Genomic DNA, 20,919 nt, shown 5'->3' with positions numbered 1-20,919 from the left:
ACAAGAGCTGACATTAACAGACCCAACGCTTAGCCTCTGGCTGGGTAAAAATATCACACGTTGGACAGTCTTGAATGTGTGCCTAAGACCAAGGAGGATGCAACAGAAACGGACCAATCCCAAACCTTGAAAAGCTTGTTATTTCTGAGAAGGAAGGGCAGGTGTTAGTTTTAAAAACACAATTATTTTTGGTGGTAATTGAATAGGAAGGCAAAAGGAGATTCAAAGATCTTGCCATTTATTCCTGGTGCAGTGTGTTCAAGAAACTTTTAGCTAGAGGTTCCCCAGAAAGACTAGTTTAGGGTGTCAGGCAAGGAAACAGTAACTATACGAAGAGGGACATGCAAACCCGGGTGGAGGGGATTGGTAATGACTGCCCCGTCCGTCTCTCCCTCCCTCCTTCCGTTTCCACAGCCAACTTGGTGGTGGTGATCTGAAATCTACAGCTCAGCTCTTCACAGGGAAAGCAAACCTACTGCAATCAAGTCAATAGATGACAGTGTTAGGGAAGAGCCACAATGGAAGGAAAAAAGATGCTACAACGTGGAAGCCTTGAAATGATCAAAGACAATTAGTTTATCAGTTGCTCTGCTGAAATGTCAATGTAGAGACTTAAAAACTTCCTTTTTATGCATTTACCACCACAATCATTCAAAAAAAAAAAAAAAAAAAACCAATTTAACAGTAAAAAATGTGGCTAGGCAGAGTGCTGCTTATGTGGTTTTAGTTATTTCTGTGGTGCCCAAATTAGTGAAGCTTTAGTGCAAACAATTCTGCAAGCAACTTGGACTGTTGAGGACAATTAAATCTCATAACTTGTAGGTGGCTACTCATATTAGCCAAATAGAAGGGTTTTATCTTCACTTTCATAAATTTAAATGCTATTAATCATTATTATCAAAGTCCAAAACATACTGAGACTGAGACTCAAAACAAAATACAGTACAAATTTATTGACTCCCATCATTCTTAGTCAAGATTTAAGCAAAGTAAACAGACAACAGAATTGGATACGAATAACCAATGGATTAACATTCCACAGAAATCCTATTGACTGAATTTTCAGTCCAAAAACCTTATTCCTAAATAAAATCAAATAACAAATTATTCTGCTAAGGATATAACAACAAAATATACACAATTATAAAACCACATCTGTTTTTCTTTCAACTATAAGCATTTATTTAAAGTTTTAAAAGTCTTGGATTAATGTCAATAAGAAATTATCACTTTTTGAAAATCAGTATTAACCAAGTATAACTGGAAAATCTGGACAGCACTAATAAATGACCAAAAAGCACTGAATTCAATTATTTTACAGATTTACAGTAAAATACTTTGGTTCTCAAATGACCGTCTCTAAAAGGAATTTTTGAAACGCCTGATATGAACTCATTTTTCTCCTCCAGATCTAAGTGCTGACTGTTCGGTTTCCCCCTAGTCTCATGGAAATGCCGTAGCCAGAAAACACTGAGAAGCACCGAACAAACGGCAAAAATTAGGCAAACACCAAAGTTTTTAAAGTGCTAAAGCCACAAGAGAAAAACCTATCTTTAAAACTCAAAAAGGCCAGTGTTAAAGAACTTATTAAAGAATGAGTTAGCATTATTTAAATCAATGCTTTTCACTACTGCAAAAACACTATCAGAAATTGATGGAACTGACTTGTAATATTTCAATATTAATTAGTGCAATTTATAAAGAAACTTATTGATGATACCTAATTATTTTTGTAGTAAGAAAGTTCAAATATTTTTACTTCCTAGAGTTCCAGATTATGGTTGCACGCATGTACACACATGCACAGTTTGAGGGAACAAAGGTCGACTTTAGATGAGTTCAGTCTCTCCCTCACCCTGTCCAGTTGGCCAGTAGAAAAACACTCCTTGCCTCTAAGGAAGGCCATGTTTTCTTCTTGTCTGTTTCTATTCTCAGCACCAGTGGGTGCTGTGTGTGGATTACAGTATCACCAATTAAGTGCTGGGGTATATTTTTAAAGAAGGCTATTACCATCCACTCCAGATCAGAAAACTAAGAACCACTTACATCTCCCCACAAATGCACATGACATCACTGCTGAATTGTCAGTTGTATATTTTGATAAAACTAGAAATGCATACAAACCATAACCAATTTAAAGGCAGATATTCTATTAATCTTGAAATATTACTATAAAAAATGTGCACTATTTGTTACCCCCATTACTTACCTTGATAAAAACACAGGTTTTATGGTGTTCCTCCCTCCCTCCCCAACATGAAGAAAATGATTCAGTAACAAGTTCTCAGATTAACAAAGAATATATTAAAACATCTTACATTCTTTCCACAACTGCATAAAAAAGCAGGCATCTAGAATACTTACAAGAAATAATGAGCTTTCTACATTTTCAAAAATTAATTACAATCAGAAAAAACTTTTTCAAGAATCTATTTGCTAGCTACAGTTGCAACAATGAAAGACCAAGCTGTCGTACAGCAAGTATTTGCCTACTGAGATATATTCTTTAAAACCTTTTTCTTGAATAAAGTGATTCACTTGTCTTTCATTATTTTAGTTAAGGTTTAAAATAATTACCCAAGTGGAAGCATATTTTATTTTTTGACCACCAAAATAAACTCTTTTAGCCTAATGCTTTTAAGGTACAGTATAAAAAGTAATAGAAAAACCAGAACTGCATTATAAATGTTTTTGGTTCAAAATTTTATTTGAAATCTTATGTTCCTTGCCTAGACAAAAATGTGAACTAACAAGACAAACCACTGGCAAATCTTAAACTCTAACAGATTCGTAGAGCCTATATTTAGATAAAAAATATTTTTTACTGATTAACTTTATTAAAAAACCTCAAAAAGTAGCATAAAGGTTCAAGTTCTGGGATACTGAATTTACAACGCCAAGATACTGTGTCATGGACTTATTACAGAATCTCAAACAGCCGTAAGTGATGATTACTCAGGGAAACTGTCTTCTTCTGAAGTGATATAGCTACTAAGGTGTTCAGGGTAAGAAATACCACATTATATGGGGAATGAACTCAATGGACAATAATCCATCTTAATGTTTGATATAAAATTGTATGCTTTAGTTTTGTCTTTAAAATACATAGTCTTCAAGAAAATATAAAGATAGTAACAATCATTAACTGTAACTTATTTTCCTTCTGCCATCAAATTTAAGTTACGAACAGAAATAGGAAGTAACGACTCAAATATTTTGGGACACTGGAGTTTTCCAATGGAAGAATAAAAGGCAAAATTTCATACGTCATTTCTGTAATGCACAAGTCATTTAGTACCTTATTAAAAGGCTTGTTTCAAATAAAAAGAATGTCTTTCCTGCCTTTGGTATGGAATGTGGGTAATGAGGTTGATGAGGACAGTTGTCTGCTGCAGCACAAATGTAAGTACTCAGCAGAGTATTTCTTAAGTCACAGTCACTGAATTTTTTATTTGAAAGAATAGCTTGTAAAAAAATTAATAAACTTGGGAGTCTTAACCCATATCACTATCTTAAAAAGATTTTGTAGTTTCCCCAATTTTTCTACTTTTATATGTCTAATCACCCCACACAAATAAAATAAAAATTTTACCTTTTGAAACAGCCCCTTGAACTTTGGGTAACACCTAATGAAAGACTTTTAATTACAACTTACACAAAATAGAAGGAAAAAACAAGCTCAAAAAACCCTATGGGCCAAAAGAAGTTAAGAAAAACTAATTTTGGACCCCTGATAGTTCCTTAATACCTAGTTATGAAATGCTAAGCAGATTGGTTTCACTACGGATGTCTTACCACGATAAACTCCAACACATTCTAACAGAACTTATCACGAGACAAAGAGGTAGGAAACTGTGTATTGTAAATATTGTTTTTGAAAAGCACGTGGAGACTGCAGTGTGGTGTTCCTCCCTCTGCTTCAAGTCTCTGGAAGTGAATGGTAATTCGGGATTCAGAGCCGCTGAACTATGTAAATATAGGTCCCGACCTTATTTGTTATACTAATGTTGTTAATTTCAAAATTAGTGCCATGTTATCTTTGTCCCAAGTACACTGGTCAACCTCCCAGTGCCGGAGGAACTCGGGGCAGCCTGTTGCTGCTGAAGCCTTGTGCAGGGACTTCAGAGCCTTCCAGAAACCCTAATGTTTTCACCTCCCAAGTCTTCCATCAGTAATTAAATGACCCAAGAGCAAGTTTTTATTTATAAAAATCTAAGTATTACTATTGCTGATTTAAATTTTTCACAATTTTCATACAAAAATTTCTACATGACCACAAAATGCCAAATATTTTTATCAAGTGTCAGGATAACTTATTAAAGTTGAGGTTTATCTTTTTTCTTATTGCTAGAGTCTTCTAAAGACCTAAATCAACACTGCAAACTACTCCACTTCTTCCTGATAAGTTTTGGACTTAAGAACATGGCTAGGATTTAACTACAACTTAGGTGTCTGATATAACCAAAAGAAATACTTTAATAGTATTCCACTAGTTGCAAATCTCTACGGAAACAAAACCAACTCAAGTAAAAGATTACAATGACACTGCGGAATGAGGAACCATGCAAACAAACCAAGACCAATCAAATTTCAACATTAATGAAGTTGTCGTTCTGTGACTGTAAGGTCCAGAAGCACAGTATTTTTTAGAGTTTTTCTAAGTTGAGTATGGACGTTAGTAATTAATATCAGTTTACCTCAAACTTATACTCAAGCATAACAATTTCCAACCTTTATTATTTTGTAAAAAATATTTTGCTTCTTATGACACATTTCACAACTTAGGCTGAAATCTGGAGACCGCCCCCATTTCGTTATAGGTGAAAGGGGAGGTCTTTCAATTGTGGGTTTGTTCATGACTCCAAAGACTAAACGCGGTCTTGAATGTCCTATGGCAAAGTTTACACATAAACTGTCTTTTAAATGTGATCGCTGAAAGGGGCGGGGCATGGTAAAAAAGTGTGTCCGATTCTTGGGGCACAAACAGTTTCTCTGTGGCTGGAGCTGCATTTTCAGAAACACCTGTTGGACTGTCGGGCTCCAGGGGCTGGATCTTGGGCAGCGGTGGTGGCGGGGGCAGAGGTGGAGGAGATGGTGAGTTTGTGGGAACAGGGCACACTTCAGATTCTTTATGCGCTGAGTCCTCTGTAGCCTGAGACATATGGGACTGGAAGTGACTCCAGAGCCGGAAATTGGTGCGGAAAGCTTTGTTGCAAACATGACAGATGAACGGTTTCACGGAGCACAGGAGCTCCTGGTGCCGCTCCAGCTGCTTGTGCACGGTGAACGTCTTGCCGCATTTCTCACAGGGCCACAAGCCCGGGTCCTTGCTCGAAGCTGCTTCTTTGGGAGCTGCGCTGGCCTCAGGCACCACTTCCTCAGCTTCCTCCAAAGGCTCCTCTTTGACTTGGATCTTCAGTTGCTTCGAAAGGCTAAGGTCTTCAGGAAGACAGGAGGAATCTTCTGAATCAAAGTTGACTTGCTCTGAACAGTCACTGAACGCATTGTCGTCTTTTGGTGTGACCACGTGGTTTGCTTTCTGAGGCTCTGGCTGGGCCTGGGGCCTGGAGGAACTGGTGACTTCACCATTGTGCTCCAGGATGGGTAAGGAGAAGTTTTCGGCTGGGGCCATGGTGTTCTGATTGTGGACTTCGACCTGGTGCCGCCAGATGCTGAAGGAGGACTTGAACGTGCGCATGCACTCGAGGCACGTCAGCTTCTTGTACTCACACTTGCTCTCGTGCTCGTGCTTGAGCTCGGGCGAAAAGAACCTAAGGCTGCAGTAGGGGCACACGGTGGCGTTTCGGCACAGTCGCTCGTGGCTGCCTTGCTCTAGGAGAGAAGAGAGCTTAGCGTTACAGAGGCGGCACTGGAAAACCTCCTTGTTCTCTACCGGACCGTCAAGAGTGAGCGCTTTCGGCTTAGCGACCTTGTGTCCTCCAAGGGGCTTCTCTCCTGGGTGCATCTTTATGTGCTGTTTGAACTGAGAGAGAAAGCGATAGGCCTTTCCACAGTAAGTACAAATGTACACGCCTTTGGCTCGCGACCTCAAGTTCCTCTTGATGACTTGAGCTGGGGAACTACTCTGCCCCTGAAAACCGGGCTTGCTGCGCCTCAACTTAATGATCAGGGCCTTCTTAATCTCTCTCTCTCTCACTATGTCAATCAGCTTTCTTTGAAACTTTTCATCCAGAACGGCATGTGAACTAGAGGCTGGTGACGGATTCTTCACTATGCCGTGCTGGGTCTGACAGTGGGTCCACACCTTGAAGTTTGTGTGAAACCGCTTGTGACAGATGTCACAAGCGTAGGGCTTTTCTGGGTTGTGGTACATGTTAATGTGCCGGTGAAGACCTGCTGTTGATCTAAAGATCTTAAGGCAATGTTTGCATTTAAATTTTTTGTTTGGTCTTGTTCCCTCCAACTCACCAAATTCATCTTTGCTCAAGTCAGAATCTGGAAAATCTGCGTTGAGAGTGGGGCTTGAGCTTTCCTCGAGATTATCTTCTGACACCAGAGAGCCATGCTCATCCACCTTTAACTTCTTCAACGGTAGTCTTCGGTCTGCCTGGAACCTCCTTTTTGCTGGGAGTCTGCTCATGTCTTTTTGGTCATCTTCTGTTTTTAGAGGAAGGTCTCTTGAGCTGGAAGCCGCCGCTGCAGCGTCTCCCACAGTGACCCGAATGATGTCAGAGGGATCTGCCAGTGGACTGCGGGGTTCTGTCTTGATTCGAACCTCAGCGACAGGAGGGGCGCCTTCCCTCTCGGTGGACTGAGAAGCACTGAAGGACCTGAGGCGGTGTGGCTGTGTGGCTGGAGTACCGTCACCCAGGGCTGGTTTTTCACTACCCTCTTTTAAAGATGACTTTTGAGATAAAGCGCAAAACACATTCCCTGGTGCATCACTTGGCACTGCAGATGACCCCTGGGAAGATTTCAAATCTATTGAGGGTGAATAGACAGGAACCTGGCTGTCCATCGACAGTGACCGTCGCAGGAGACTCTTAACAAGTGGGCCGCTTCTGTCGATGCTTTGGTTTGCAGAAGCAGGCCCACCAGACGGGATCACCAAGCCCAACTTTGAATAGTACAACAAGTTTCTGTCCTCGCCCGGGCCATTTCCTCTGTTAGTTTCTTTCAATAAATAGGGAGTTTCTGATGAGCTTCGAAGAGACAACACAGGTGGCCGTGGCCTTTTCAAAGCCAGCTCTATAGCTTTTCCTTTGGGAAGCTGACTGCTCCCACCTGGTTTATCATCTACTGCCTCTCTGTCTTGTGGAGGCGTGGAAGGCAGGACTGCATTCCTTTTCACCAGACTGCTTCTGTTAGTATCATCCAAAGATCCAGAACGCTCAAGAGACTTTGTGCATCCCAAAGAACCATCTTTTGGCCAACTCTTTTCTGTCAATGACAAATTGTGAAGTGGTTCGACTGGTCTGGGGACATGTGGCTTACTGGCAGTGGCCTTGACGGAGGTATGGCTTAGGTCGGGTGGGCTCTGACCGACAGTTTTCCCTTGTGCTTCACTCCTGCTTTGACAGACAATGACACTTCTCTTTTGAGAACTGTTTTCATCATGTTCTATGAATATTTTTTTCCTGTTGGGACACACTGGAAAGGGTGCTTGAGGTGTTTTAGAAACGATGTTGGTCAGAAAGGAAATCCCGAGGCTGTAGCCTAGTTCTTGCACAGCAGCAAGGCTGCCTTTCTCCACAAACAGAGATGAGGAATAAATGTAGTTCAAAACATTATCAAAAGCATCTGGTTCACAAAAGTCAAGCTGAAATACAGTTTGTGACTCATTTTCCTTATTTGTAAATAAACTATGGAAGTATTCACTGCTAGCAGCCAAGACATTTTTATGAGCTCGAAACTTCTGGTCTCCAACAATCAGAAGCACGTCACACAGCTGTCCTTTGAGGCGCTCCTCATTGAGCGCGCTCAGAAGAGAAATGGCATGTGCTGGGTTGATATAATGCTGTAATCCTTCCATTGCTTGGGCTTATCTGAAAGACAAAGTGTAAAATTATTATGAATGATGCAGTGAAAAGTTCTCCACCAGGCAAAATGCTCAAGGGCAGGGACCTTTAGTTGTCTTTCCAGAGGTGCCATTATTTAGCAAATTATAGGCACATAAAAGCTTTTTGGATAATCTTATTTAAATAACATGGAAAATATGAGGAAACAAATCTTATGGCTTAAGTGTATCATCAATCATTAAAATAGAGAGATTTTAGGAACTAAAGACTGTAACACAGGCATTATCATACCATCAAAAAGGCTGTTAGAACTTGGTAGGTATGTAAGGAAGCAATATTTGAAAATAATGGTTATTTAGGGTCCTTATCCATTTGTTGTTTAGTTCTATTATACTCAGTTCAGAGAATAAGTTATGAAATACTGAAATGACTTAAGTCTATAATTCTGAAAGGAAATCCATTAATTACTATGTGGGTTCAGAACAAGTCACCCAAGGTATGCCTCTGTGGTATGTGGATTATTTTGAGCTAAAGGCTACTGAGACCCCCAAGAGAAACTCTGCCTCCTAAGCAACCTAGAAGTACTGAATTAGGGACCTTGCCCATAAAAAGATTATCAGATAATCTTTATGACCTCTCTATATGGCAGGACAAACTACAAATACTGAATACCTGCTCTTCTTATGTCCTGCAATGAACCTCCTCCCCTCTGAAGCCCAAGTGCCTTACCTCATCCTTAGCTCATAATGTCACATATACCTCATTTCCCTCATCTCTGAACCTCTCATGTATGTGGGATTCCACACATGTAATTAAATTTGGTTATTTTCTCTTGTTAATCTGTCTCCTATAGATTTAATTATTAGACCAGCTCAAAAAACCTACAAGGGTAGCCCTGGCCAGTTTGGCTCAGTGGTTGAGCATCGACCTGCAGACCAGAGAGTCCCAGGTTCGGTTCCCGCTAGGGGCACGTACCACCAAAAAACAAACAAACAAACAAACAAAAAAAAACCTACAAGGGTAGAGGAAAGTTTCTTCCTCCCCGACAACTGGGTGTATTTACTTGCAATGTGAATTGTTAACAATGGGTTGCAAAGCAGAGGTCTCACCAAATCTTTAAAAATAGGCATGGATTTGAAAGTCATTTGCTAATTACTACTGTATCCTAATCACTATTTAACAAAGGTTAGAAAGGTTAACTAATAAAAGAGTTTGTCTTCTTTATGCTAAACATCTTGCAATCTCCTGAATATTATTTTCTTACCAAATCACATTTAACAACAGCACAAAGGACACTTTGGCCTGGGTCTAAACTAAATTATTACTAGTTCTAAATTAAGGGGTTGAATTGGGATTTCACTGCAATTCTCTTTAAATGTAAAGGTGAGAGACAACTAAGTGGTTGGGTGCAGGCTCTGTCCAAGATGCTGGGGTTGAGATGCTGGCTCCTCTTCCCTTGCTGTCAACTGGCCTCTCTGATTATCAGGTCCCTCACCTGAAATGGAAGCAGGGACTGTGGCCTCCATTAAGGTTGTTGCAAAGATTAGGTGAGCTAGCATCTCATACGTAGTAAGGACTTGACAAATGCTGTGCGATTAATATTCAGAAATCGTAGGATTAATAGGCATTTAACTCAGTATCAAAAAAAGAAAATAAAAGGGTTCAGATTAACCCCACCCATGTTCTGGACAAAGAGAGCCATTTCAGAAAGAGATGATGCTTGACTCCAACTCTGACCCCTCACTTAGGCTTCTGTTACTGTAACACCTCACCTCTTTGGTTTGACTTTATAATGCTATCTTTTCTTTAGAAGAGTTATGACATTTACTTTTAATATTAAAATGGATTCAAAGTAACTAAGACTATTTGTGACAGTTTTATCATTCTCTACAGGGCAAGTTGTAGATGAACCAAACTCCACACTCATATGGGGCACATGTGCAGGTGCTCCTCTGGCTTTGAATTCTTAAAAATACGTTTTTATTTATTTTTTTTAGAGAGAAAGGGAGAAAGAGATTGAAATATTGATGAGAGAGAGAAACATCAATCAGCTGCCTCTTGCACGCCCCTACTGGCGATTGAGCCTGCAACCTAGGCATGTGCCCTGACTGGGAACTGAACTGGGACCTCTCAGTCCATGGACGACGCTCAATCCACTGAGCCACACCAGCCAGGCTCCTCTGGCTTCAAAGGACCAGCCTTTGCTGGTCAACCAGATCTGGGCTCTTCAGAGGAGCCCACAAGAAGAATTTGGTGTGTCACCAACCTGGGGTGACCAACATTGTCTGCAACGACCTTGATGTTATTCTGACTCCTTGTTATGGGACTGACTCAATTTAACTGACTCAGAGGCATGGCTGTGCTTCCCAGGACAATGCCTGTAGCCTGTCCACAAACAATCACCTTGGTCAGACTTTATCAAGTTTCTGTTTATTTCTGCCTACCACTATTTCATATCAGTGGTAAATTTTAAGTCCTCCATTTGTGATTGCTTGATAGAGGCATTTTCCCTTTCTGTTAGTCATCTTAATTTCTCCCATAACTCTAGTGTACTGTTTGTATAATCACACATCTACTTATGTGCAAAGAAACCCGTCATCTTTTATAGAGGTCAGCGGAGAATAAGCTTACAATGCCACTTATCAACTCAGCCATGTACTGAACACTGTTTTTAGTGCTGATGATTTTTAAGAAAGCTAGTTCTGATGTTAACACAGGCAAAAGTGCCCTGGCCCGTTTGGCTCAGCGGTTGGAGCGTCGGCTCGCGGTCTGGAGAGACCGGGGTTCGGATCTCGCCAAGGGCACGTACCTCTGTTGCAGTTTGTCCCCGGCCCCAGTTGGGGTTGTGTAGGTGGCGACCACTCGATGTGTCTCTCTCACATTGATGTTTCTCTCTCTCTCTCTCTTCCTCCCTCTCTCCCTCTCGCTCTATGAATGCAAAAAGTGTCCTCAGGTGAGGATTAAAAAAAAAAAAAAAAACCACAGGGAAAAGCAACAGATGCAGAATCAAAAGCTTAGACAAGTATTTTTCAAACACTTTCATAAAACCAAGTTAGTGATTTGAAACTAATAATAAAAAATGACTAGGGCAGAGTGAAAAATGTCAGAATGTCTCAAAGGTATTAAGGCTAACTATGATTTTGTGCAACTTTTGTTTCACTTCTGGGCCCACATATGCACGCATGTAAGCAAGTACTGGATTGGGATGTACAATATATTCTTTCCTGTGGGTCAGAGTCAAGACAGTTTGAAAGGGTGCTCTGGGCTAATCAACCTCTCTGAGCCTCAAAAATGCTATTGTGAGAATTAAATTAGAATACTGCCCTGGCCGGTTTGGCTCAGCGGTTGGAGCATCAGCCTACGGTCCAGGGAGACCCGGGTTCGGCTCCCGCTAAGGGCACGTACCTCGGTTGCAGTTTGTCCCCGGCCCTGGTTGGGTTGTGCGGGTGGCAACCACTCGATGTGTCCCTTTCACGACGATGTTTCTCTCTCTCTCCCTCCCACTCTATCTAAACAAAAAATGGAAAAATGTCCTCGGGTGAGGATAAAGAAAAAAAAAAGAATACAGTCATTGTTACCATTCACTCAATTCAAGGAAATGGCATTTGAGAAGGCCTGAAGGAGGCAAGGATGAGCCATGAGAATGATCACTGAGGAAAAGTGTTACCAGCAGAGGGGAGAGCCACGGTGACAGCAGGGCTGGAGCAGAGAGCTGAGGGAGCCATGGAGGATGGCATCGAAGAAGCATGAGGAAAGGCTGTGCAAGGCTAGGTGGACATGTGGAAGAATTGTACTTTTTACTAGGAGTGAACTGGGCAGCCATGGGAAGATTCTGAGCAGAGGAATTATGTTTAAAAGAATCACTGTGGCCATGTTGTTGAGAATGAACCACAGAAAGTAGGGAAAGGGTGGAAGCTGGGAGGCAGCTAGGATTCTATTGTGATGACACAGGTGAGATATGATGGCGGCCTGGACCAGCTAGGATTCTACCGCAATGATCCACGTGAGACACTATGGTGCCTAGATGAGCTAGGGCTCTACTACAAAGACCCAGGTGCCTGCATCAGCTAGGAGTCTACTGCAATGATGCAGGTGAGACTCAACGGATCGTGGACCAGGGTGGTAGCAGTGAAGATAGAGACAGTCATTAGGATTAGTTAAGGATGCCTCCAGGAATTCTGCTAGACCAACTAGAAGGACATCCTTACTTAAGACAAAATTTGATAGAAAAATTGGTTCAGATTTTTTCAGGGACAGTTTTGATCTTTTAAATGTAAGCGGAAACTTTATTCATTAATGTACCCTTGTGCTGCTTCACTTTCCCTACAACCTTTCTTATGCTTCCTGGGATCACTTCCCAAATAAACATCTGCATCTGAATCGTCTCAGGGTCTGCTTTTGGGGAGACCCATCTTAAGGCACCAAGGAAATGTGAAACTATTGTATAGGCTGAAGAACTATGTGAAAACTAAGCTGAGTGAGATTTTTGTCCTTTAATATGAAGCAAATGCCATTCCATATACCATTTACATCCTATTCTTATATGCTAAAAGTCAACATTTTCTCATTTTTCATTGCTCAGAAAAGTTTCCTTGTTTTGTTTTCTTCAAATTATTACCCCCGTTTTTGCTCTATGTAGTTCCAATCTCTTGAACCAAAGGCTTCTATAATCTTTGAACAAAAACATCTGAGAATTAGGAAACAGTAAGTCACTCAGAGAGTTGAGTTGTAAGAGAAATAGTCACTGTCCCTGAAAATTATTTGGGGATTAAAACCATTTAGAGTCATCAATGAGACTGCTTGCCCAAGAACAAGTATGTCCAAATTTCTGATATGCCTAATAACTCTACAGTATGTATTTTCCAATCTATTCATTCAAACAATAATTGAACATTTACCACCACACATTACTGTAAACATTTTTCATTCATTAACCCAATATTTATAGCAACGCTAGTCTGTAGGTACTATTATCATCTCCATTTTACAGACGAGAAAATGAGACACAGAGGAGGAATTGATGTGCTCAGGGTCACACAGACAGTCAGCAGCACAGCAGGACTCACACCTGGTGACTGGCTTCAGGAACCACACACTTAACTCCTACATCACCTGCCTCTAGTTTCCTCTTTCAATATTCACATAAACACCTGAGCTGGGTGCTGTCATCATCCCTGTTTTACAAATTAGAAAACGGAAGCATTGAGAGGTCAAGTGATGTACCCAAAGTTGCCCAGTCAGTCAGTATTGGGTCTCAGGTCTGGCCTCTGGACTCATAGCCTGGACTCTTAGTCATCATGTTACATGCTTCTCATAGCTGGGTACCCATCTAGTATGTGCCAGAACCGGCTAGACGTGGAAGCTACCAATCTGACAAGCATGGTCCTGCCTTACGGCACTTGAAATCTTGTGTGGGAACAGGACAAGTCAACCTGTCATCATACTCCAATATGCTAAGCACGGGACAGGTGTGTACAGAGGGAACACAGGTGATGAAACTGATCCAGGTGAGAGGGAAGTCAAGGAAGGCATTCACAATAAGAGGCCTCATGAACAAGCAGAAATTAAAAACATGTGAGCAGTCAGGAAGGAAGGGTAAAGGGCATTTCAAGGACAGGTACAGTATGTCCAACATCAGAGAGATAAGACAGAGGGCCAGGCTGTAGCAAAGGATACATGTACAGGAAGGCAGACAATGATGCTGAAGAGGGAATAGAGGCCTGAAGGCCCTGGGGGCTACGCTCAAGGAGTGTGACCTCTTCCACCTCTCCAGTAGCCCAGAAAAGGCTCTAGATGTCTGGAGCAACAGGACAGAGAACACAGGGCAGCACAAACCTGTCACCTTCAGGCTGAGGCCCTTTTACCTTTTCATTCAATTATTAAAACTTAAAAACAATGACCCCTTTTCTGGTACAGCTGCAAACAAATAACGTTTTGAACTTTTGTGTTTTAATGACAATAGGTGTATTTATGGAGTTTAACATTAATTAAAAATATAAAACGCTACACTAAGAAAACACGCAAAAAGGCGGGGGAGCACAAATGCTAAATGTCATGAGATAGTCCAATAAATCCGTTTGTGGCTGGTGGATGTGCAGACAGAATTCTCAAAACCTGCTGCCTTTTCTGCTCTTCTGTCCTCAGATGAGACCAGCTTTGTTACTGGATGTACCTTCTCCTCCATAAATCTGCTGGCTCATCAAACTCCAATTTCTCATGTATGTTTTAATTATGAATAATCAACCTCTGACTTATAAAAGAGTGCAGCATAAGTTTAAAGGCTCTTATGCATACACACTGCCACTGCATCCGTGTCGTATACCTTTCCCGTTGCTCATCTCTACCTGACTCATCGATGCAGGTGTCCCTGCTACCACTTTAGTCATGGTGGAAAAACCTCTACACTCTTAAAAGAAAAGTGGGTGAAATGTGAAGAAAAGTCTCTTTTATGAGTGGAAGAAAAAGCCAAGAGGAAATCCCCCAGGAAAACCAGATTCTGAAATAGGTCTGGCTTGCTTACCACTTGTATCCCTGCACACAAATATCTTCCCAAAGTCTGCCTGAATTGTTTCTACTTCATGTTGTTTCCTGAAATGTCAAAACGAGAGAATTTTTATGGTTAACAATTCAAGGAAAGAGTTTCAAATCAGTGTACTTGCTTCAAATCCTGGCATTGCCACCTATTAGATATATAACCTTGTAAAGATCACTCGACCTTTCTGAGTACTAGTAGTTTCTTTAACCTGATGAGCAGGGCTAATAACACTACCCACCACAAAGGATGTTCATGATGAAAAAAAGACACTGTGTGTTTGAAAGCTTGTAGTATATATAGTGTTTCCTATATGGCAAACACGCATTTTATCTCCTCCCTTTCCTGAATGTTTACGTGGGCCTGCTGTATGCCACGTATCACAAGAGGTGCTGGTGACAGCAGATGAGTGAGCTGGCCAGCTGCCTGTTGTCCAGTAGCACACATTCCCGTGGCAGGACAGACATGCATGATGAACGGTACAAGAAGTATATGATCATACTGATTTCAGGAAGCAGTTCATTGGGCCAGAGGTGGGAGGGTAGATGAGTGAACAGGGGGACATCAGGAAGGTTTGGGACTCACAGCTCACTTGACTATTACAATAACACTACAGGTTCCATTCTTTACGTTTCTACTACAGATACTTTTCAGAAACACTCATCTGATCCTACCAGGGCTTCAAAGCTCCCAAAGCTTGCCCTGGCCTAACGGTCCAGTTTCCTAGAGTGGCTGCAAAGCCCTTCACAACTGGATTCCAGAAAATAATTCATACCATCACCTCAAATTCCTCAAGTACTAAATGCTAAGATGAGCGGGGAATTCATTTTTTAATATAATTTAATTCAATACAATTTCCTCTTTATACCAAATTTAGATCAGTTGCAAGGAGTTTAGACTTTCAAGGGGATAGGTGGAAGGCAGGTCCTTCTGGAATGTACAGCATTCTGGGGATAGAAACAGAAAAAGGCCAAGCACAGTAAGCACTTGGATAAAAAGACACTTGGAGGTAAGTAAAGGGCTCAGAAAGGAAGTTGGGAGGGAACCAAAATAACCTCACTTTCAAGTTTTGGCGACTAAAACTCAGGTTGGCATTAGAACTAAATTACATTATAAATCAAATTGGCTCCAAGACTAGCACACTACCAGTGCAATAGGGAAATGTTGTTTTACATTTAAAATATAAACCTAAAATTGAACTCTGGGCACAGAATCCTTTGGAATGTTGGGGATTGCTCGTATAGTCCTAAAAATGACAGGAAAAAAAAGAGAGAATGCATGTAACAAAAAGCGAACACATAAACAATGTACCCACATTTGACTTTGGAATATGAACACACACACACCATTCAGCCCCAAACCCTCACCTCTGGATATAGCACAGACTCTCTCCATTTGATTTTACTAGATGGGGAATTTTATTAGATGGGGACAGGAAGCCTGGCTCTGAGTTTAGATCTTATCATCATCACTCACTCTGGGACAAGGAAGATACCTAGAAATTATTTGAAGTTCCTAAGATTTCAAAGCAAGCCCTGCTTATCTGATCCTTCAAGAGAGTAATGTCACTCACACCCTTGGATTTCATGTCATCACATTTTTAGTCTCTAGAGAAGGTCTGATTTGGTTCAAGGCGTGTGCTCTGCACCTCCAGCTGAATGGCTCTACTGTAACTCAGTTCACGGTGACCAGAGCCTCTCTAGTCCTGGCTGCCAGGCAGCTAACTCCTCCTCCTGCTGCAGGAGGCCCCTTGATTTGGCTTTGGAAGAACCACCCTGGTCCTCCTAAGTACAGTCTGATGTCTGCTCTCCCTTGCTCAGAGGTAGGTACACCACCAAAGCAAAGCCAATTAGAAACGTTCTCTCTAGAACGGGCTTGATAAAGACGACAAAGGCAGTAAATGACTGGAGCTGAATGACCTCAGCAGTGGCCGGGGAGTACAACCTGCTGGAGCCCTGCTACACAGATTGTTGCAGTTTCTTACTATGGTTTTTATGTTTCCTGGTCCAATTTGTTAGCTTTTCCTTAAACCTCAAGAGCAACCCTGTATCTTTATAATAAATTCATTTTTCTATTCAACCTAACTAATCTTTTTCTGTTCTCATTAAATGAGCCTAACATATTTCTAAGTGGTATTCATTATTCCTGCCATACCTTCCAAATCCATCGATAAACTGCTGCTCGCCTGAGCTTTCTAAAACAAAACTTTGATAGCTCATCAGATGTACACATTAAGTATTACTATTATTAATTCAACTTAATTGAGCTCCTATTAGATGTGCAAGGCATGGTAAGATATATCTGAAATACAGAGGTGCCAAAAATAGACAAAGCCTTGGCTTTTTAGTGAGGTAAATCAGATGATAAACAAGAAAACAAATAAAAAAGATGAGTTCAGATTGTGTTAAGCGTTATAACGGAAAGAAATAGGGTGCTTTGACTGAGTGAAGTAACTAGCGGTTTCGAGAGAATGGTCAGGAAATGCCTTGATGTGACATTTTAGCTAAGATTTAATTAAGACCTGAGTGAAAAGAGCCAGCCTTGACTATGTTTAAAAACAAAATAATAAAAACAGTGGTTCTCCATTAGCTAAAATTCAAAATTTTTAAACCATGTAATCCAAGGTTCTGTAAATTTGGTTTTAAACTACTTTTTAGATTTTCTTCCCCTTATTATCCCCGTGATAACTTCCTGCTTCACATACTTCATCTCTGAGACACAACCTGCACGTCTTGCTGCTTCTATCACCCAATCTGTTCTACACCTCATCTAACTCCCCCCCACCCCCATAACTCCACTCAGCTCAACATAAATCATCTTTCAAAGCTCAGCTCAAGTTCCAATTAAGCCTTCTGTCATGGGCTGGATTGTGTGACCTCCTCCACACCCCACATATGCTGAAGTTCTAACCCCCGGTACCTCAGAATGTAAGTGTTTTCGAAGATCAGGTCTTTAAAGGGGTAATTAAGTTAAAATGAGGTCTTTGGGCCCTACTCCAATCTGACTGGTATACTTACAACAAAAGGACACAAACACAGAGGTTAGACCATGTCAAGACAGCCATCTATATGCCAAGGAGTGGCATCAGGAGAAATCAATCCTGCCTATATCTTAATTTTAGACTTCTAGGCTCCAGAACTGTGAGAAAATAAATTTCTGTTCTTTAAGACATCCAGAGTGTGGTACTTTGTCATGGCAGCCCTAGAAAACTAATGGACTTTCCTTAACTACTTCAGTCTGTAATGAGCAAACACCTTTCAACTCCTGTATTACAAAGTGGCATCCCTTATGTAGTGTTTATTCCGCACCTTATACTGTTAGTCATCTGTATCTCCCCAACAGAACTGTAAGCTATTTAAGGACTGAGAATCTATTTAATATCCTTTGACACTCTTCACAATGCTCAACATAGTATCTTGCACAATAATTATTATAAATTTGTCAATACTCTGATATTCCAATTAAATACATGAGTGAAAATCATGCCTGTTGTTTCCTAACATAGAGCTGGTCCCATCACTGCCCTGCTTTAGAATACTATGTTGATTTTCCTATTACCTCCTAGATAAAATCCAAATGCTGGGCTGACATATATAGGACTCTTCATACTTCATGCCCTTACTGGACACTTCTTACTGTCCACCCTACAAACCTGCACACCTGATTTCTACCATCGAAAACATCTTTACCTTTCCTTTACTCAGCCAACTTATACACAAAAATCCAGCTCAAATGTCACTGTTTCTACAAAGCTTTAGTAATTTGCCCCTAGCCAGTAGCTCGGTCATCTGAACTACCATAATCATCTCTCTGCAGTAACTCAACTATTTTGAGTGCCACGCTTTCATATGTCCTTCATGAGTCCCTAAAAGGGAGAACTCTTGTATCCACCTATGTATACATATCCCTAATGCTTGGCACAAGATCTGGCAGGTATCTATTGGGCAAAAAGAGAAATCATCACACGTAAGGCTCAAGACCTGGACTTGCTCACCTTTATTGTTCCAGTGTCTGCTACAGAGTTCAGCACATGGCAGCTTTCTTTGCTTTGTGTATGAGTCCTTGTGGCTTTAACTGACCACTGGATAATCTCTGAAATCTTTATCTCCACTTGGACTTCTCCTTGGGACTCCAGCCTCTCAGGAGCCCAATGAAGATTTCCAGCTCAGGATATCCCACATGTCCAGAATGGAAGGCATGACCCACACCCTCTCACCCTACCGTCATATCCGCTTGTCCTCACATATTCCCTATGTAGTTTGGTGTGCTGTCAACCACCAGGTCTCCCAAACCAGAAACTTCTTCTCGTTCCTTTCTAGCTAGTCACCATGACCTGTCAGACCTTGCTCATAAACAGCCTGAGAATCTGCTCTCCCTTCCCTGTTGGCTGTGGGGACTAAAACTGTCCCTTCGGTTATCTCCTCTTCATCCAGAGATTCCCTCAGTAACTCAGCCCCTTTGTTGTTACACACCTAACACCCCCTGCCATAAACACTGTAAATTCCTCAAGGGCAGGAGTTATAATCCACAGAATGAGGCACACCATATATTCAATAAATAGTGTCAAAAGAATAAAGTTACTGTTAAGTAAACCAATGCCCCCAAATTCTACTTCCTTTTTAACATAAAAAGTTAAGGGTATTTAAATTTAAATGTAATGACTATTAGTCATTCGAGATGAATGAGGAATTGACTCCAAGCACCGGAGGAAAAAATCTCTAAAATAATTGTCAACAAGAAATCTTTCGAGAACGGATTAACCCGTTTCCTTGCCATCTTAAACGAGGCCCGCAGAACCTAATGCAGGCTCCTTATTGATGACTCAGGGTCGTCACGATGAACAATCACTGGACTATGCTGTAACACACCGGGGCCTCAGATGCTGGAGGCGAGCAGCGCTTGCCGACTCTTGCGCTCAAACCCAGGCTGCTACACTGAAGATCAGTCCCCCATCTCCCGCTGTGGGCAACCCCGCTGCACAGGCTAGAAGCACCCCCTCCGAGAGGGCTGCTCAGAAGCACTCTCCAGAGCCACGCAGCCTGCGGCTGGTGCAGTGACCAGGCTCAAGGACCCGGGCAGAGGGCCTCCTACAGGGAAGGCATGACCTTATGGAGGGCGCCACCCAACTCGTTCCGATAAGGGATCTGGGCTGTGGCAGCGCCCATTACGAGATCGCGGGGACTCAGGCCAGCGTCCGTCTCGGGGCTGGGGTCTCGAGCGCCGCCTCCGGCCGCACAGTTCAGACCGGGGCTTCTCAAGTGGGGAACCATCCACAGCCGCGCAGAAACGCTAGGGGCCAGCGGGGGGCTGTGCCCCGCGGCGGGCGGCGCAGTCGGAGAACAGGTCTCCCCGCGGGCCTGGAGGGCAAGCAGGGAGCTTCGGGGTCCGGGCATTGGGCGCAGGCCGGCCGGGAGGCAGGGCGCGGAAAGCCGAGTCAACTAGGGTTACGGCCGGTTACGCCCGCAGCCGCCAGGCGGGGCCCGAGGGGCCGGCGGAAGGGGCGCAGGCCGCGGCAGGTGCGGGGTCCCACGGCCCCGCCAGCTTCCGCGCACGCTCGCGCGCCCCTCGGTGGACAGCGGCCAGTGGCCTGCCGCCACCAGTGCGCAGGACGGGAACACGCGCCCTCGACTAGAAGGCGTCCCAACCGCTCCGCGCAGCAGCTCGCGCTGAGGCCGGGCGCGACCGCCCCCAGGGCCACCTGGCCGGGAGAGGGAAGCCCAGTGAGGGACGGAGCGTGCGCAGTGGCGAGGGCGAGGCCAAGTGCGGGAAAGGAGCATGCGCAGTGTGAAGACACAATAGGCTACGTGGGAGCCCAGGGCATGCTCGGTGAGGGACCGGAGCCGGCGCACGCGCAGAACCGCTCGGAGCCCGCAACCCACTGGTGGAGAGAAAAAAGAGGAGAGAAATCACCTCAGAGTTACGTCAGGAAAGGCTGCGTTTTGTGGGGAGGCTGTGGCCTCCCCCGGTGCCCCGCTGTTCTCCTAGGGCGAGGGGCGTGACAGTTACTCACCGGTCTTCAGCCCGGAGGCAGACGCCGGGTCCCTTTCCGCTCACACTCGGCTCGCGCGCGCCGCAGCCGCCGCTGCCGCTGTGATTCCATCCATCTTGAATTTGACGTCATCCCACACCAGGGATGAGGTCATTGCAGGCAGCGCTCGTCACGTGCGCGGTGCTGTGATTGGTCGCCGGGTGCCCGGGGGCGGAGCGAGGGCGGGGCGCGGCACCGGGGGCGGGTGGGGGCGGGGCGGGGCGGCGTCAGACCTGACGGGAGGACCGCCAGCGCCGCAGCTCGCGCCGTCCCGCGCTCGCCTTCCGCTCGCTTCGCGCCCGCGTCCTCCCGCGCCCGGCTGCTGCTGGGATGGCGCCCGCGTCTGCCCCCTGCCGCCGCCAGCGCCCTCCCGCGCCCGC

The 20,919-nt window shown here is 43.4% G+C and overlaps 1 protein-coding gene across 2 annotated transcripts; it reads right to left on the bottom strand.

The window, feature by feature from the left end:
• Window positions 1-2,682: 2,682 nt before the first annotated feature.
• ZBTB21 (zinc finger and BTB domain containing 21) lies at window positions 2,683-20,609 on the bottom strand. 2 transcript variants are annotated; one of them, XM_036243667.1, is made up of 4 exons: window positions 20,522-20,609; window positions 14,500-14,567; window positions 6,430-8,006; window positions 2,683-5,832 (listed from the first exon to the last, which is right to left on the bottom strand). In XM_036243667.1, the coding sequence occupies exons 3-4, from the start codon at window positions 7,991-7,993 to the stop codon at window positions 4,838-4,840; spliced, it is 2,559 nt and encodes an 852-aa protein (XP_036099560.1). In that variant the 5' UTR covers window positions 7,994-8,006; window positions 14,500-14,567; window positions 20,522-20,609; the 3' UTR covers window positions 2,683-4,837. The 2 variants fall into 2 exon arrangements, with proteins under 2 accessions (XP_036099560.1, XP_036099558.1); XM_036243665.1 differs by having other exon boundaries at window positions 2,683-8,006.
• Between the last annotated feature and the right edge of the window lie 310 nt (window positions 20,610-20,919).

Source organism: Molossus molossus, unplaced genomic scaffold (genome assembly GCF_014108415.1).
Source record: "Molossus molossus isolate mMolMol1 unplaced genomic scaffold, mMolMol1.p scaffold_m16_p_5, whole genome shotgun sequence".
Lineage (NCBI taxonomy): Eukaryota > Metazoa > Chordata > Mammalia > Chiroptera > Molossidae > Molossus > Molossus molossus.
The sequence above is the reverse complement of the archived record's forward strand: the minus strand, read 5'-3'. Positions and strand labels throughout refer to the sequence as shown.

What these genes read in the sequence shown, in the direction of transcription:
- ZBTB21 (XM_036243665.1), bottom strand. Translation starts at nt 7,993, where the DNA reads ATGGAAGGATTACAGCATTATATCAACCCAGCACATGCCATTTCTCTT.